At 40.0% G+C, this 19929-nt stretch overlaps 1 protein-coding gene across 1 annotated transcript in view; it reads right to left on the bottom strand.

The window, feature by feature from the left end:
- Positions 1-18102, bottom strand: part of LOC148034513 (uncharacterized) — a 40344-nt gene extending 22242 nt beyond the window's left edge. The window contains exons 1-2 of the mRNA XM_087679450.1: positions 17428-18102; positions 16987-17078 (exon numbers count right to left, since the gene is read on the bottom strand). Coding sequence (XP_087535576.1) covers positions 16987-17078; positions 17428-17499 — 164 coding nt within the window. The 5' untranslated portion in view covers positions 17500-18102. The remainder of the gene's footprint in view (positions 1-16986; positions 17079-17427) is intronic.
- Positions 18103-19929: the final 1827 nt, after the last annotated feature.

The following is a 19929-nucleotide window of genomic DNA, read 5'->3' as shown; positions in this document are numbered from 1 at the left end:
CTTGAATGGGGAGTTGAAGGAGGAGATCTAGGTTGAACAACCTCTAGACTTTGGTTCTTCTAATAGTAAGGTGTACAAGTTGAGGAAGGCTCTCTATGGCCTTAAGGAGGCTCCCCGTGCATGGAATGAGAAGATTGACTCGTTCCTCCAAGAGAAATTAGGGTATTGGCCTTCCCAGGCCGACCCCAAGCTTTATGTTCACACCTTAGGTGAAGGTTGTGTGTTGTTTGTTCTTTATGTGGATGACTTGATTATAAAAAGTAACCATGCCAAGATGGTTGCAGACAAAGACAGCACTTCATGAGAAGTTTGAGATGACGGATATGGAACTTCTTTGTTTCTTTCTCGGCCATGAGATTTGTTAGACTCCGAGGGGGATCTTTATTTCTTAGCAGCGATATGTACAGGAGCTCTTGACTACATGTGAGATGAAGGGATGAAAGTCTCTTATGACTCCTATGGACGTGAATTGGAAGGCTACGGCTCATTCCAATTCTCCTTTGGCGAATGCTATCCATTATAGGCAGTTGGTTGGCTCCTTGATTTGGCTTCTCAATACTCGTTGACTTATGCTATGCTGTAGGTGTGTTGGTCGGGTTCATGAGTGAACCCAAGATGGTGCATTAGGAGGCTACTTAAGAGGACTTTGCGTTTCCTACAGGGGACCCGTGATCTTGGTGTCTATTATCCCACAAGAACAAATGATACAGATTTAGTACTTACAAAATGGAATGATTCAGATCGAGCTGGTGATGTGAATCATCAAAGGTCCACGACAAGTTATTGCTTCACCTTGGGTGCCAGTGCTATTTCATGGAGTAGCAAGAAGCAACCCACGGTTGCCCTAACTTAGACTAAGGCGGAGTATTGGATGGCGTCTTCCACCACATGCGAGATAGTGTGGCTTCGTAGGCTCTTGGAGGAGCTAGGCTACCCGCAAATAGGTCCTACTATCCTTCAATATGACAATGAGAGTTGCATTGCCTTGGCCAAGAACCTTGTGTTTCATGCTCGAATGAAGCACATTGAGATTCAACACCATTTCATTCGAGAGAAGATTTTGGATGAGACTATTGTCCTAGTCTATTGCAAAATAGAGGAAAATCTTGTTGACTTGTTAACGAAGGCACTTCCTTAGGCTTTACTTCGATAGCACTCCAAATCCCTTAGCCTTCTGCCTTGTCTAGGATCTGAAGGGGGGTGTTAGAGATTGGCATTCCTTGGACAAGCAATTCCAATTCTGAGCAATTTTTTGCAGTCATACCAAGCAGGTCATGTGGTAGACAATCCGTACAGCTGATGTCAGCAGGGGGCAAGCAGCACAGGTGCCACATGGCATAGTAGGACAAGTCAGACAGGTTTTTGCAAGTCGATCAGGTGCAAGTCAAACAGCTAATGTACAGTCGGCTGCATTTAATGCAATCAACCTGTATTATTTATTGTGGTTTTTTATTGGCTATTTATCGGCCTAGCCTCTGCACACTCAGTCAGTTCTGATCTCAAGTTTCTAGGCTGTTGATCGTGGAGACGGCCCTTGGGGTTCACAAAGTATGTGATCTTCGATGTGGAGACATACGCAAACATACTCTTTGCACCATGTACATGTCCACATCCTTATATAGCATTCTTCACTGTACATTTTCTACGTTCCATTGTCTCTCTCTCTCTCTCTCTCTTCTCTCTCTGTTCACTCTTTGTCTTGGTCATACGCTTCTGCACTACTTCACTCTGATACGATATCCTTGCGTTTCAAAGGTCGTGTGGGGGAATTGTGAGTGTCTCGAGTTAGTAAGGGAAATGCGCATCACAACTATCCCAGAGTGAAAGAATGTGGTAAAGCAGGGGTAAGTGAAAGGTATAGTGTTAAAGGGTGGCATTTCCCCTAACAATGCACCAAGAGGTGGAGTGAAAGGAGGTTAGGTAGATGGTGGAATAGTGAATGAAAAGGTGCTAGGAGTGAAGATGGAAGGTCCAGCCCCTAGTGTGCTTTGAGCGGAAGTAGAGTGTAATTCAAGATTTTGGAATGAAGATGTGATGTGGAGAAGATAGTGGTGGGATGGGAGGAAGTTGAGAAGTGTGGTTTACTTGCTCAAATGAAATAGATGGTAGAGATCTACCCGATGAAGGAAATTTTCTTTGAGAGCCTTCTCTATTAAAGTTAACATACTAAAAATCATTCAAATCCTGCTCAACAAGAGAAAAAACATGAGAGGGTTTTGGCTTAAGGATTATACAAGCCTAGATTTGGTTGAGATAAAGAAGATGGATCACTGGACATCTTGAATGTCCTAGTCCCTCCAAGATCAAGGAGGTGGCTAGTCTCACCAATCAATCCAAAAGAAGTAGTAGCACTTGTTAGAGGAGTATAGACCTTAACTGCATGTGATACACAAGTACTCCTCAAACTCTTGATCTATAAGGTGACCAAAACGAGAAGAAGACAATGATAAAGATGAAGGTGTGTCTACCTCCTCCTTGAGACCATAATGCCTTCTTAGAGCCTCAAATGATGGAGAAGCCTGATAGGGCATCATAGGATCCTTAGAAGAAGGTGCATGAGACATTATTACAAGTCAGAATCGAGTCACGTGCGAGTCTCGCACAAGGACTAACCTCCACAATTACCATAGAGCACCGGTTTTGATACCATGTGAAGATATGCTAGGGTTTGCACCAAGAAAACACATGTATGACCAAGATTGAAACACAAAGACTCAAATAGAGACAAGCAAAACTCAAACCCTAAACACAAAACACAAAACACAAAACGCAAAAACTCAAAAATCAAACACAAAGACAAATATAGAGAGAAGAAATTTTGAAGTGAATGAATGTTGTAAATGAATGTAAGAGTGTACAGGATGCTCAAGGGTAGAGCAATGGAGCATCGGAGAGTAATGTCCACTAGAGACGGATCCTGAGTGCTGTAACCACTAGTCAAAGATGAGAGTGACGAGGCAGAGAATTGTCAAGCAGCTGATGGTTGAAATTTGCATGATAGAGTAAGAAACCTACACAAAAGGATAAGGCTGAATGGTGGGCAGCCATCTACTTATAGATGTTGAAGGAAGGGTACCCTAAAAATTAGGGTTTTGAGGGATCACTGAAACTCTCTCGAACCATGTACCAAATTTACATTTTTCATTAATTAAGCATGTTTTGGAGCTTTTTAAAAATGCTAATCAGGTGTAAAGCATGTTTTAGCTCCACATCACTAGCATCAAGAAAGTGTTGGTTTGTGATAGTAAGTCACTTGAGATTTGTGTAGGCTTTGAATAATGATAAAGAATTATCGAAAGGTTGTCTAAGCTGTTTTATGAACATTACACTTTTATATTATTTCTGAAGGCGGGTCTCAACGAATGCACCCCCAATAGTTTGTAAATAGGAGTCTTGTGTTTGTGCATCTGATTCTCCCATTCCAACCAGCCATACCTTCAATTCTCTTATTGCCCATTGCTGCCCACACCCCTTCCAGAGGATATTATCAGTTCATGGAGACTCTTCAAGTGCTGCCCCTACCTTTCATTGCTGTAACTTGTTTCTGAGATGGGCGACCTATTTCCAACATATTACAAATCAGTATTGTTAATTTACCAAGAATAAATGGCTTTATTTTGGACAGTTGGACAGATGCACCCTTAATCCCTCTATATATAGGAGTCTTGTGTTTATGCATCTCCATTCCCTCATTCCAGCTAGCCACACCTTCAGCTCTACAAATCTGTGTTTGCCCTACATTGCTTCCATCCTGCTGATTGTGGACATTCTACAGCTACTGCCCGCTGTGCTTACTGGTTTCCTGGCCACCCAGCACCAGATTGGACTATTACTACTGCTGCCTTCATCATCCGCATTTGTGTTTTCATGGTGGTCACCTTTCTGGAGCAGGAAGAGCTGCATTTCTTGTCTTGACAAGCTGCACTGCAGGTCACCTGCCTATTCATCCACTTTTCAGCAGCTGATGTCATCACCACCAGTTGGGAAGATCTGTGTTTTGTTGCTGATCAGCACGATCTCTGCCTACATAATCAATCATCATCATCTTCAGATAGATTTCAGAATGCTGTTTTTTCAGGATTTGTTCATATGCAACACACTCCTTCAGGAAACTTTGCCTCAGTCCTAGAGACATGGAAGTTTGAGGTCCAGTGATTGTATCATCTTCATGCTCATTATCTTTTCATTGGCATTCAACATCCTATAGATTGTGTTTCTATGTTCTCATTCACTTTTTCATTTTTGTGTTTGCCATACCATTTCTTTAGATATACCAATTTGTCTGAGGGCAACTTAGACTTGTAGATCTTCTATATTGATACCTTTCAATACACTTTGTGTTGTATGCTCTCAAGTTGCTTCTTCTCTAAGTTGTGTATATGTATTCTTGCAATCCTAAATCCAACATTTATGAGTTTACTGTTTGCCAAATTAAAATTTCAATTTTTCAAAGGTTATGTTTTACTACCCTTTAGTTTCATTGAAGGCTGGCTACAATTTGTCGATTGTTTGAAGAATCTAGAGTTCTTTATAGGAATTCATACCTCAGCATCAAATATGGGTGACCATCTCCCAAAGCATCCCAAATACCTCATCATGGGTTTGCTCCAAAGGATTTAAGAATGAAGATACTATCACATCACACTACTGATAACCCCTCTCCAACTAATGGTGAGTTGTGGCACATGCATTGGTAAAGATTATTGATGATTAGGTTAAGGGAAGCAAAGTAAATAGTTGGGTCGATGAAGGTGAAAAATGTATGTCATAAGGTAGATTTCCAACTAAATAACATCTATGGGTAGAAGAAGCCCCTGTAAAAGAGTGAGGCATTAACAAACTAAATAACATCTATGGGTAGAAGAAATATGGGGAACCCCCAGGTAGATTGTATGCTCCACACCAATGTAGTAGTACAGTCCTAGTATTGGACTATACCACTCTTTGAAGAGTACAAGCTCTTGGACGAATGCCATAAAAACACAATATTGGGTGGAATCCATAAGAACTAGACTCCCACACTAATCAGATAGAAAAGAAACTCTCTTTTCTACCATGGTGTTGCGTCATACAAAATCTATGAGATGCATGGTCTTAAGACTCCATGGCCCAAGTGTCTCGAGATTTATGAACATAAGAACATCACAAATAGAGCTCCAGCCAATGTGTGCTAAGACACACACTAGTGTTGTGCATGAAAACGCTCTAGAGGGAAAGGAAAATCACTAGGTCACCATCCTTGGAAAGGATGATGGTGCTCATTGTCATAGAACATAATAAACAAAAAACCTTAAAACACGTGAAAGTTTCATTTCATTTTTGTGAAACAAGGTTACAAAACAAAAAATAAAATAAAATAGTGAAACGAAATTTTTTTTAATTCCTTTATTAAAAAGAATAGGGGGCTATTTTACTTTTACAATTAGCATTTTTTCCACCATCCTTGCGTACCCAATCACCTCCTCCATCTTTTCACGAAATGATTTTTTTTTTAGAGTTTCTTTTATTAAAAGAACATGCATGCTATTTTTCTATTACAACCCACATTTTTTCTATGTCCTCCTTGCACACCTCGTCATCTCCTCCTCCATTTCTTCCTACTCCACCTCATCCTCCTCCATCTCCACCTTATCTCTTCCTCCTCTTCGTCCTCCACCTATTCAATTTCATTTATAAGATTAAAGATATGTACAATGAATCAAAAAAGGGAGCTAGCTACAATGATTGATCATGATTCATGGATCATGGTATGGCAAGTTACAACCAAGTGGTAAGTACAAAAAGCAAGCTACATTAGATATTTTAAAAAAACTAAAGGCTAAGACTCAAGAGCCCATACTAGTCAAATGAGTCCTCAAACCCATCACTCACATGAGACTCATGGTCATTCCAAGATGAGTCCAAACTACCTAGAATAAAATTGCCCCCAGTGCTAAGCAAGTTCCCCTACTCGTCATACTCTTAACTCTCAAACAGGGGTATCCTCAACCCATAGATTTTGATTGCCACTGGTGTGCTTCCACCTTTACACCTTTGTTTTGGATCTTGGTGTATATGAGAGAATAGGCTTACCAATTTCTCTCATATGCATCAGATAAGCAATCCTATTCAAGTTGACAAAATCACTTGTTAAAAGTGAAAATTAAGAAGTAAATCATAAATCTTTATTAGAAACTTCAAATTTCAATTTCAATTACCTGAGCAAGCACTTTAGAGTCACCTTTTGCACATTAGGTAATTAATACCAAAATGACTCCCAACAGAATAGAGATTTGACCAAAGAGGCCCTTTTTCAATGTATGATGCTAGCAAAGACTATTTCTCTTTGGTCCCCATAGTTTATTAACTCCTGAAGGAATGGACCATGCAAATACTCAAGTAAAGCCTTCAAGAGAGAAGTATCTCAATCCAAGGCTAGCTTCTGGTCCATGAAGAGTGAGGGGTTCTTATAGGTAGGATGCAAGAGAGCCGCTAGGCCATATTATTCAGTGATTGCATATGTGCAGCGGTCCGCTAGTATTGCATTCATTGACTTAGAGACAATGATTGGTCATGCAAGTAAATTATGTTCCAAGATGGAAGCTTGGACTCATAAACACAATCTTGTATGCATAGACAATGACAGTGATTGAAAGGACAAAAAGTACAATGACATTGCATTCAAATTATAGGCAAGTACAATGCTTTATAGTCTTTTGGGTAGGTAGCACTTTTCACTACCGCACATTTGGCAAGCTTGCTTATGCTTTTGTTGTGCATTGTTCATACGATTCTTCTTCACATGAGCATGGTCTTTCAATTGCTGAAAATTGTAGTATATGGTATTTTGACAGTGGAGCTTTTAAGCACATAATGTCCTTTCATGACTTGTTTGTATCATATGCAAATGTACAAAAGGGAGGATTTGTTGTCTCTGCAAATAATGCTTCATATGCAATCCAAGGCATTGGTCAGATTCCCATTATTGCAATGGATGGAAAAACTATCTTGCTTGAAAAGGTCTTGTATGTGCCAAGCATAAAGAAAATTTTACTTTCAGTTTCAGCCATTGCATGTGCTGATTTTGTGGTTAAGTTCCACATGGATCGATGCAGTGTGTTGTGCATATAGTGATGTTTGTGGGCCCATGCATGTCAAATCCATCAAAGGATACTAGTACTTTCTTAACTTCATTGATGACATGACTCATCATTATTGGGCATATGTTTTGAGGCACAAATCAAAAGTGTTTACATGCTTTAAAACCATCTTGGCCTTGGCTGAAGATGGCAATGGATGCAAGATGATTACACTATGTACCGATCGAGGGGGGGAATATATAGGAGTTCAACTCTTTTTTGTTGAAAGGGGCATTATCCATCAATGTACTATACAGTGCACACTTCAAGAAAACGGTGTAGTTGAAAGAAAAAATTGCACTGTGATGGAAATGGCACGTTTTATGCTATCACACAATAAGCTTCCCTCAAAATTTTAGCTTGATGCTATCATGTGTGCAGTATATGTGCTAAATCGCAGCCCAACTAAAGCATTGGCTGAATGTATGCCTTATGAGGCTCGAAATGGCCAGAAGCATTGCCCCAACACAAAACCCAAGCACGAGTACAAAACAAAGGACATACCTTGCTTTTGTTCCCATCACCCACAACACATGCCCCCCGTGCATGCCCCTCCCGCCAACAATGTCCCATACTATCCTTAATGAGAAGAAGACGTACCTGTCAAACATAAACCATCATGGTCTAGTGAGCAAAAGTGGTTTTATGCACGTCATCAGATCTCGTATCTGATTGCAGGTTGATTGCTCTAATACCAATGTGACATCTCCCTAGGATCCAACTTGCACACAAGACATGACATAAGCCAAACTCAGCACAAAAGCGACTAGACATCAAACTCGCCTCCTAGCCATAGAGCCAAATGGGCTCAACCCCGATTTTGGAAGCTAGTAACCCTCTGTACCACGACCACATCCCCAAGGTTGGCATCCCAAACCACCAACCCACACCATCTTGGTTTATGGACGCATCGGCCAACACGCCAAGAGTCCAAGGGTGGTGATCACACAATGAATGTGCACAATAGGACCTTCGATCCTATAAATAGAAGTCCGTCACCCTAACCCTGAAGAGAACAATATCCATCATCTCAAACATCTCATATATATCTCCTTTGTTTGCTTGGCCTTTTGGGCATGGTCACCTATCAAGATGAGATCATCTACATAAAGCATGAACAATGCATGCCCTTCAGCTGAGGTATGGACATACAACTAGGGATCAAAAGAGGAATGTCGATATCCTAACTTCCCTTGGAGAAATGAGTTTATCTTCTCGTTCCAAGCATCTGGAGCCTGTATGAGGCTGTAAATGGCCTTATTCAACTTGTATACCTTGCCATTTGAGAAGGAAAAGCTAAGAGGATACTCAACAAAGATCTCCTCCCTCAAATCTCTATTAAGAAAAACTTCACATCAAGTTTATAATTAGCCATCTCCTATGACTCACTAAGACAAGAACGGCCCTAATGATAGTGATCAGAGTTGTAGGTGCAAAGGTATCATGGAAATCCACCCCTAGCCACTACACGAATCCTTGTGCAATGACCTATGTCTTGTGCTTATTGAGAGTGCCATCACTGTGGTACTTGTTAGATTAGGGTTCAGCTACACCTGCGCACTCACGATGAACAAGTGAACAAGAGAGGAGAGTGCTAGAAGGTCACATCCACTATGTGAGAATTATTTGAAAGTACAATCCCTAAGGTACTAAGTATTGCATCCACTGATGGGTGTTCACACAAGAAAACCCTTCTCCAGCTAGAAGGTAAAAAGTACCCGTGAATAAGTGTTCACACTAGAACTTAAGAGGAACATGACAAGTGTAACAAACACCCCTCAAGTGAATGATGTGAACATATACAAGGAATAGGCAAATCAATCCCCAAATGGTATAAGCCTAAAGCCTTGCAAAAGGCTCCAAACTTCTCTCTAGAAAGAGCTTTTGTAAACACATCTACCAAGTTACCTTGTGTAGGGACATAAACCAAGTTAATCTACCCTGCATGGAGCCTCTCTTTAACATAATGTAATGCACCTCAATGTACTTAGTTTGAGTATGAAAAACTAGATTCCTTGCAATTGCCGTGGCACTCTAACTGTCCGCATAGATAGGAGTGGGCGACTGTTGTCTCACACTAAGATCGACCAAAAGGTGTCTTAAGTCATACACATTCTGTCAGAAGTGGAGCAGCAGTGGAAGCATAAACATGTGCTGAAATAAATTGCTGAAACACAAGACAAAAAGAGAAAAGAAAAGAACACGATACAGATGAGAACTCAGATGTATGCACGGGAAATGGAATCCATATATCTGAACACGAGATAGTCGCATACAACAGTGAGTCACTGGCTGCGTGGGCACTGGCACTGGCACTGGCTCCTCTCTCCACAGAGTCTGCAGATGATGAAGATGATGATGATACTGACTGAGGAGGAGCCACTGAGAATAAATAGGCTGAAAAAGTGGGGAGCAATAAATGCTGGTCGGACAGCATTAATGCTGGCCGACTGGTGCATAAAATGCTCCACTGGCATAAAATGCCACACCAGAAAAAACCTAAAATACCTAATAAAAATGCCCAGCCCAGATCAAGCTCAGACTCACACATGAGCTGACAAATACTCTGCTAACACATTCCAATGTAGTTATAAATACTACCCTCTATTCATTTTAACAACTAGATGTGGCAAGTATAGACTGCTGCTTAGGCAAGAAATGCATGAATCACCAAGCATGAAACAATTACCACTAGTAGAAAACCTTGTGTCAAAACAACTAGTCTAATCACTGTCTGTGAATGCATGCAAGCAAAGAGAAGTGCCTTTAGGATTAAAAAAGGCCCAATGTTTGAGTGCTGTTAAGATAATGAAAGGCACATTTAACTACTTGCCAATGTGTGGTACCAGGGTTGTGCATAAAGCATGTCAACTGAGAGACCCCAAACCGAATATCCAACCATGTATTACACAAATACGGTAAACAGTCAACAACCTACTGATAAAGGGAAGCATCAAATGGTTCTCCAGCATACTTAAGTGTAAACATGTGACCTGTCTCAACAAGAGTAGAGATAGGCTTGCACATCTAAAAACACCTAAGAAGCCTCCCAATGTAGCCAAAGCAATGACACTACCAATGGTGGTCATACGTAAAGTGCATGCAAACATCTCATCATAGTCGATCCCGTGTTGTTGGGCATACCCTTTGGCAACAAGACATGCCTTCTAGCGATTAGTGCTACCATCAAATTTGAGTTTTAATTTGTAAACCCACTTTGTACCTATAGTACGCTTGCCAACAAACAAGTCACATAACTCCCATGTGCCATTTTTATGAATAGAGTTTATCTTTGATTGCATAACTGCCATCCAATGTTTATTTTGTAAAGCATCATGTAAACAAATAGGCTCCTCATTGCATGCAGTAGCTGCAAGTACCTACACAACCAAGTTACCTTGTGCATGGTGAGTGGCTGCTCTAGTTCTATCAGGAAGTGGAACGGACTGTTTGTTGTCCCGTAATGTATCTAACAAATATCTAGGGACTATTTTAGCTTCCCAAACAGTAGCCCTCTCATCGGCCACTTCATAATTAGCAATACCTTGATCAATGGGCTGAAATCAGGCTATTGTTCAATATGTGTTTGCTACTGTAAATCCTCAATAGGTTGTTGAAATTGACCAAAATTAGGTGCACTTTGTTGAAATAAAGGTAACAACTGTCAAACAGTGAGTTCCTTATTATTTACAAACAGTCCTTAACTTAAACTCACTCATATCCATAGACCCTACATTGGGCTGATTTTTACAGTCCATGAAGGGCTCAGCAGGTTCAACGAGTACCACATCTATATTAACAAAAATCTTGTTGCCGAAGGATTGCTAAAAGAGGTACCCTTTACTTTCTGCACTAGAACCAATAAAAATGCATAGTATGTGACACCACTAATTGTGCGCAAGACTCTTCAATAGTTGTGATGATTGGAGTCCAAGGAGTTGCCACTCCAAGGCTATGGCAGACTAGCATTGGAGGCCGAAATCGCATAGCCCTAATAAGCATCAGAGTTTTGATTGACAGTATTTCATGTCGATTTAGCATTAAATGTTAATGGTATTATCAATTTAAATGTTAATGTACCATCAGGTGTTATTGTTATTTAAATATTTTATGTTTGTATTTAGTTTAATCTTAACATTAGCCTTAAATGTTACTTAAACATTTTTATAAATGCTGCAAATCAAAGAGAAAAAGATTGATGATATTTGAGAAGAGGTGAACGTTTGTCGTTAGGAAGATAGAAAGAGGCACATAATCGAGGAGAGAGAAAGACCATGATTGTGAATGCTAAGCAATCATGGAGAGAGAAGGGGCACATAATCTATGCATGTGCCTATCAGAGAGAGAGAGAGAGAGAGAGAGAGAGAGGGAGAAAAAGTGGTTGTCAGATTGCATGGGCATTTGCTGAACTAAGGGAATGAACAAGCGACGTGGGGGGGTGGGAGGGGGGTAGAGTCGGTGGAAGAGCCTTGTGATGACACGTTGACTGGGGGGAGACAATTCCTTTCTAGTGTGGTAAACATGGATTCTAGGCCGTTCAAGTGATGAACGTGGTCAATTTATTCTTTTTAATAATAGCTATTGACTAACATTTTAATCACGTTTTCATTTTGAATGGCCTTTATAATCAGATCCATCCGATTGAACAAAGCTACCCCCCCCCCCTACTTGTCAAATTTTTTTCCCAAAAACAAAAGGATTTAGTCTGCATTAAATGCAAACAGTTTTTGCTTCCTCTGCTCTCCTCTCTCATGCTTCATGATCATCTCTCTCCTCTATCTTTCCAAAAATTATATTCTTGTTTCTACTACTTTTTCTTACCGATGCCCTGTCTTTCTCACAAGATGACCCCTCTTGATACACTCGTTCCCACTTAACCTCAGCACATGGAGGATGCCCATCCCAAACCCAAACACACACACAAGCAACATCTTGAAGTCTTGTCTTCCTTCAAATCAAACGGAGATTCATCCCTCGTAGCAAGTCTCCAAGCTCAAGTAAAAGAAATGCAATGGCAACTAGTTGAGCTACGCACTACCCATTTTCCATTTGTACCTGTAGCAATGAGGGCATTGCCTCTTTAATTCCAAACCAATCCCTTTATAGAGGAGAAGAAGAAATGTGATGAGACAAACATCGATTCATAGCTGGCCAAATGGATGCCGTATTTTGATTTGTATCAATTCGATGATACTCAACCCATCATATAGAAATAAATCATGTTACAAGGAAAGGCCTACGTTTGGTGGACGAGTCTACACCCTAAGCCAATGACATGGGCTGATTTTCAATCCATTTTTCAAAAACATTTTGTAACCGATGATTAGATTGAAAATTTTCAAAAATTAGTTTAGCTAGATACAGGAAAGAAAAGCTTGGATGCGTACTCACAAGAGTTTAAAGTTCTGGTGCATAAAACAAAGGCCTTGAATAATCCTCAAATGCTACTTTACATGTGATACCTTTTTAGATCACCACTGGATTACCAAAATGAGGTGCTCCACAATCCTCTTTATTCGCTTGAGAATGTCTACAAGTATGCAAACAATTTTGATAACACTTTGGCTACTACAAGTAGGGGGCAACCAATCAACCGAGGGTTCCCATCCCTTGCTCTTTAAGTCAAAGAAGTCAACCACCCCAATAACAACTCGTCACCTATCTTCAAAGTTGCATAAGAAAAAAAATGGCAAGCATAAGGTCACTCACAATAAGGATCGCTCTAAGAGCCGTTGTTTCGTCTGCCATCAAATGGATCATTTTCTAGGTGGTCGCGAGTGCCCCTAGAACAAAAAGACGAAGTCTACCTCCAATACTTCAATAAATACTCTTAAAGCTCTAGGTATATCTTTTAAAATTTTATCGAAGATTGTTTTATTAATGCTAGCAATAGCAATGGTAGTTCCATTAATAAAATTGTTTATGGTCCACATGACTTTTTGAAGGTCACTGAACATATAAATGACCAAGAAATTACAATTTTATTCGACAGTGATTCTACTCATAATTTCATTACTTCTCATTTGCTACAAAAACTACGGCTTCACATGGTACCTTTTGGCCGAATTTATCGTGTCCAATATGTGAAGAACCCTATGGTGGATTGTTGAAATCACATAGTACCAAACTTGGATCTTTCAATCCAATAATACCATCAAATCATGGATTTTCAACTTATGAGCCTTGACTATATCAACGATATTCTTGGCATGTCATGGTTCTTTGAAAAATACTCCTCCTTGTATATTGATTATAAAAATTGTGTACTTTCTTTTGAACTTGATGGTCATTTCCATGTGAGCGAGGGTTATCTAGGCATCTAAATTTTGATTCCATTCGACAAGCATCTCACAAAAGAAAATGGTGAAGGGACTTCCACATTTTCCCCCGATCCCTACTTTATGCCCTAGTTATACTCAAGGCCAAAGAAAAAAAAAGGATTCAACATGGTTCCATCCACCTTTGCACGACTTGGTAGGCCACTAGCCAACCAACAAGCATCATTTGTCTAATACCTTGTCCTCACTAGCGTCACTACTTGGACTCCCTTGGTAAGATAACCATCGACTCTATAGTCTTGATAGGCCACTAGACAGCCAACGTGCAAAACCCTAATTTGGGAGGATACTTCACGTGCAAAACCCTAATTTGGGAGGATCCTTCACATCTATAAATAGATAGGCTGCCCACCATTCAACCCTATTCTTGTCTTGTAGGTTTCAGCCACATCAGCCCTCTATCACTAGTTGTCCAACCCCCAATGATTACTGCTACGTGGTCTACAATTGTCGCCCAACCTCCCACTACTGCCAATGATTAGCTTCCATCATCTACATCAGGTCTTTTTTGTGTTTTCAACATTTTTCTTATCAGCCTCTGCTTCGACTGGGGATTATTGCACTCGAGATATATCCCCAATGAACAATACATACTAGCACCTCCCTCATCCCACTCCCACGAGAGCCACCGGCTATTGCACAGCTCTACCCTTGAGCATTCTGTACATTCTCTCATTCATTTATTGCATTGATTCATTCACTTCAGAGTTATATTCTTTCTCTATCTGTGTTTGTGTTCTGAGTTTTGCATTTTGCATTTTGCGTTTAAGGTTTGAGTCGAGTATTTTGTATTTCAATTGTAGTCGTACTTTTTGTGTTTCCTCAATGCAAACCCTAGCATATCTTCATAAGATATGGGGCTACCACATCATTATATAGACATTCAATTTAAGCAATGTGATGGAAGTATTGCTTTGTTACAGGAAAAGTATATTCAAATATTATTGCAAAGATTTAATCTTGAAGATTTTAAGCCTAGTGCTACTCCATGGCAACATGTTTGAAGTTAAACCTTGCTTTGTTATAGAAAGTATATTCAAATATTATTGCAAAGATTTAATCTTGAAGATTTTAAGCCTATGCTACTCCGTGGCAACATGTTTGAAGTTAAACCTTCATGATGTCAAAGATTGCTTTGATATCTTTTATCAACAAGCTATTGGATGCTTGATTTACGTATATATTATGAGGTCCAACATTCAATTTGTAGTTTCACACATGAGCAGGTTTATACATAGCCCAAGCACTAAGCATTGGCTGGCAACGAAGTGGATCTTTTGCTACTTGAGTGGTACTTAGTACCTTGGGCTGTTTTGTCATAAAGGGGGGGATCATTTTCACCACATTTACGTACTTTTTTGGATTTTGATTGGGTTGGTTGTTACAACACTTGTGTATCCACAAGTGGTTTTTGCTTCATGCTTGATAGCTCATACATATTGTGGCTCATACATATATTGTGGTTAAGCAAGAAACAACCCATTGTGGCCACTTCTTGTTGTAAAGCTGAGTACATGGCAACTTTCATAGCTATGGTTGAGTGTATTTGGCTTTGATACCTCTTGGCTGATTTGGAAGTTGGACAATCATTTACCACCACCATCTTCATTAACAATTAGAGCACATTTACAGTTGCATGGAATCTAACGTTCCATGCACATACTAAGCACATTGAGGTGCACTATCATTATGACAAGTAGAGACTCTTTACAAGAGAGATCAGCTTGGCCTATGTGCTAATGCAGAACAACCTTGCAAATCTTTTCACAAAGGCTTTTTCTTGTGAGAAGTTCAAGGCTTTTTGCAAAGCTTCAAGCATGGCACTTCCCTATACATACGTACTAGGTCTTGTTCATTGCATCACTCCGAACAAGAGTTTATTGCCATATTTTGGTAGAGATATGTGTGAGCACACTTAAGATTGCCAAGGCACATTTTTCCCTCTTTAAGGAGGTTTTTTTTTCCCCCGATCTTGTATATATACATGTTCACTTTTGGGGCATACTTAGTCTTGTAAATTTTCTCTATTTAATAGTCCTCAATACACTTTTGAGTTGTGCTCTCTCAAGCTTCTTCTTCTCTAAGTTGTGTATTTGCTTTCCCACAACCATAAATCCAAGATAAATAATCATTGATATATTTATGGAGAATCCAAGTTTGCAAGCTCAGGTCTTGTATCAAAATTCCTTGAAAGTAAGGATTAGTTGAGTGGGGCCATTTTCCCACCATTGTTCGGGCTGGTTAGGCTGGTTAGACTTATTTTATCTCAGCTGTTTTTAATGAAAATAATTTATATAAGAGTGTTCAACTATACGTGAGGTGCTCATTTCCTAATAGTAGACCCCACCTTGTATGCCATGAGGCTCGTTAGAAGTGTCTTATCAGGTACATGGGTCCTTGCAGCAATCAAGATATGTTCCAAAAAGATCAGTCCGGAATCCTATCAGAGTTGTGGAAATCCCTCTGTTGTGGTCCAGCACCTTTAACTAGTATGAATATTTAATAACTTTCATCACTTAGCTTAGATGGGCAAGAAGCTCCAGATGTATGGTGCAGCTGTTCCCCTAGCCATGGTGATTGAGTATTTTCGTCTTTGCTGCAAACACTTTCATCTCACCTGTAAGTGTCATTAAATCCCCCCTTGTCCATCTCCCCCTTCATTGAGTGGGAGCTTGGAGCCTCATCCATGAAGTTGTGTGTCAGAAAAAACATGTTATGTGCTCCCTGCTATTTTGTTTGAAAAACTGATAGCTCTTACTGCCTGCCTAGCTTGGACAATGCTGTGCTATCCGCTATAGCCTGCTCCAACCCTATCTTTGTGTCCAGCCTACTTTGGCAGAATGTTGCCAGCTTTGATGCTTGACCTAGAAATGTGAACTAGGATTGCATTTTCTCACAATGGAAAATGGATTCAAGAATTCAGTTTTCATTGAACCATCTTCTTGACTTTGTGAGAGCACGTGCAATCAAAGACAGTGTGCTTCATTAGATCAATATAACAATCAACGTACAATCTACACAATGCCAAGTCACAAAAATAGCACTTATAGTAAGACCTAATTATTGGGACTGAGGGTACACAAATGTGGCATTGAACTGGAGTATACAGTCCTCAACAGATGCACTCACCTGTGCTTGATTACCTAGCATGATTAATGAATGCCATAGGTAAACTTTTGTCTATATGATACAGTAACAGTTCTGGCTAACAAGGAGGGTATTTCGCTCATTAGAAAGACTCTCTATCCTACAATAATAAAATGTAACCAAGGTTTCTTGATTTGCTACTCCAGATCTCAATTCAGTTGTATTCCCAAAATACTTGTCTACCAGTCTTCAAGATGGTCTTCTACAAGCCTTAGTACACACAAACATTAATGTTGTCTACCAGTCTTAGAACTAGCCTCTGGTCAAAGGCTAATGACCTAGACAGCACAAGAGAGAGCTCAATTTCAAATGTATATTAGCAGCAAAAAACTGAAGTTGTTCACAAGTATCTTGTTAGGGGACATTGTGTTAGAGTCACTTACAAGATTTCACCATCTGCAAGAAGATCACTAAGGCTAATTCCCTCATCAAATCGCTCAGTCAAGACAGCCTCTAACCAAATCCTAGCTTGTTGCTGTCAAGGCACAGAAGACAACTCTCATTAACAAAACCTTCGAAATAATCAGCAATCCGATACTCTTGAAGAGGTCACTTGCGTGTTGACTCACACACTCTAAATCTACAGAACAAATTGCTGCATGAGTTTTAGGAGCCAACTAGTAGACAGATGGTCATGCACGTTGGATGCAGGCACTGCTCCAACACGGGCAGCTTAAAAAAGTGGAACAGATATTTTGTATATCTGAGACTGAAAGATAACCATGATGCAAGACACAACTAGATTGACTAACTCCTCTGTGTATCTGGAATCAAAGCAAGAACCATCATGCCGCCATTGTTATTCATGACCTTAAGACATTCACCTGGAGAAACTCCACATCTGACACTCGAAAATTGATGTCGGCCGACGGGGAGCTCTCTGCTGAATCGGACATAGCTGAGAGCCCTGTTCCTACCTAGAAGCTATCTGTCTAGCTATATTGCTACAGAGGATCAGACTGAAAAATAGACGAATAAATACATAGATAAATGATCCTGCAAATCTGGGAAAACCCAAGTGGGGCTGAGCTTAGACAAAATGAAGAACGGCACAATAGCAGGGGATACAAGTGGAGGAAGAGGATAGGAGTGTGGCTCAATATTGGGCAATTGTGAATCTAGGGGATGAAGGGGAGGAGAATTTGATTGCAATTGGTAGCCCTGTAAAGAACATATAGCTCTAGAGAGAGATCTGTGATAGTGGGAATAGTGGTGAGGTGGTGAGGGAGGTGAATTATGATGGTGATGATGATGGTGTTGTTGTTGTTGGATGGTAATGATGGCTGATCATGAGAAGGAAGAGAAGAAAGAGTAAACAAGAGTGAACCTTTTTCTTTCTGAGAAAATTTGTTTTTATAAGGCAAGTTCCAATCAAGAGGAGGCACTGAGGCAGGCTGCTCTGGTCAGGGGAGAGTCACCACAGCCTCCAGCCACACGTGCAGCTCGGAGGCCGACCAAACCGAGGTGCCACGTGTAGGGAAGTAGGCCCACCTTCCTTCTGGAATCTGAAACCCCTCTCGTCCCTCCCACCCTGCCCCAAGACTAGACATATTGATAATTGGCCTAGTGTAAAGTGGGCTCTTTCCTCATGCATTCAGTTGTCTTAAATTATACAGGGATGTGTGCCACGCAAGGCCAACGTGTATGATCTTAGCCTAGGTGGCTTCAACCCCACCCAAGATTTCCTCCTTGGGGTATGTTCATATAAGGCGCTGGCACGCAACCAACTTCATTCTAGGTGCAAACCATCGAGGCCACATGGGGAGTGGCTTCTTGCATATGGCTCGCAAGAACTGTGGATGTGAAAATGTGCAACCAAGCCCAAGGTCTTCTTGTGCACTTTACTACATCACTTTTCCTAGCTTCCTACCTCCAATATCAATGTTACGGAGCGATAGAACTTTATGATAAGACAATAGTTTTAAATACCGCAAATATATTGTTGACACATACCCTTGCACAAACCATACCACCCTTGCCAAGTGTTGAATAACATGTACTTCGCTAGTGAACCCTTTAATGTCATATCCACCCTAAACTTGATGAATTGATATCTCTTACTTGTTTTGATTAGACTATAGCATGAGTCTTCTCTAGTTGTAAAGAAGTCAATTGAATCACTTGAGTTGTGGCTTTTCTCTTTTAGAGGTCCTTGGGAATATCCCATTTTAAAGGAATCCATCCATGAGGATTAAGGTGATTTACCCTTAACAAAGTTGTTAAGTGTTTCTCTCTCAATGAACACTTAAATGCATGCATGTTTATTTGCAAAACTTGGACATACAATGCATAAACTTTTCAAAAAAACGCATTCTTTTGTGAAGTGTATGAATTAGTTTTCTAAAGACTCTGAAAGGCACATTTCACAAGCCATGGAACATGGGGGTAACACTAATGTCACATTATAAAGAACGAATTAATGCATATGTTGACCTCTAGAGGGTGAATTATTTGAATTTGTGAAATAAGACACTTCATAACGATTGCACACAATTTTGCTTCATAACATATAAGCTCAACTACTCAATCTTAACGATAGTGAGGATCTCACATTGGTTTAATAGAGAAACTCCATTTTGATTGCAGAATGACCAAGATGTTGGTGGGAAATTCATCCCACTAAAGTGGCAAAGTTTAATGCCCGTCCAATCTCTTCAACATTATAGCTTTAAGTTAATTTGGGAGGGTCAAACTAGGTGTCATCATGTTGTAATTTTTATTTCCCTTCCTTTATCACACATGAGTGATCATAGGTTCATTTTTCCATTTTGTCATGTTATTTTATGGTTGGATTACTTCATACAACTTCTTTATCTAATTAATACAGTGCCATGAATTGCCCATAATAAGGGGATCTTAACTCATTTTGAACCCAAGATGACATCAATAGAAATGTCCATCCTTACCACTTATAAGTTGTCAGATGGTTTGGAAAATGCTCCGATCAATAGTAATGTCCATCCCGCATCACCTACAAGTTGATAGATGGTTTGGAAAATACTGCTATCAATAGTAATGTCCATCCGTGCACCACCTACAAGTTGTTAGATGGTTTGGAAAATACTACTATCACATACTCTATTTATCCTCATGTATCATATGTTCCACCATCCTATTAGGCCTTCAAGAATTGTGATGAAAATCAATATTTCTTAAAGAACTTAAGTTTGTCACCACCTTCTTGAATATATGGTCTTGTCTTTCTTTTTCAATAAACCTAACACCTTGCTTAACATGAAAACTAAGATACACAAGAAAAGAGGAGAAACATTGTAAGGCATCTACTTAATAGATGACAATGGATTGACCGACAACTATAAATTTCA

This window comes from Lygodium microphyllum, chromosome 6 (assembly GCF_053477565.2).
Source record: "Lygodium microphyllum isolate KBCC chromosome 6, Lygodium_microphyllum_v1.1.10, whole genome shotgun sequence".
Lineage (NCBI taxonomy): Eukaryota > Viridiplantae > Streptophyta > Polypodiopsida > Schizaeales > Lygodiaceae > Lygodium > Lygodium microphyllum.
Note: the sequence above shows the minus strand (reverse complement) of the source record. Positions and strands in the feature narration are given on the sequence as shown.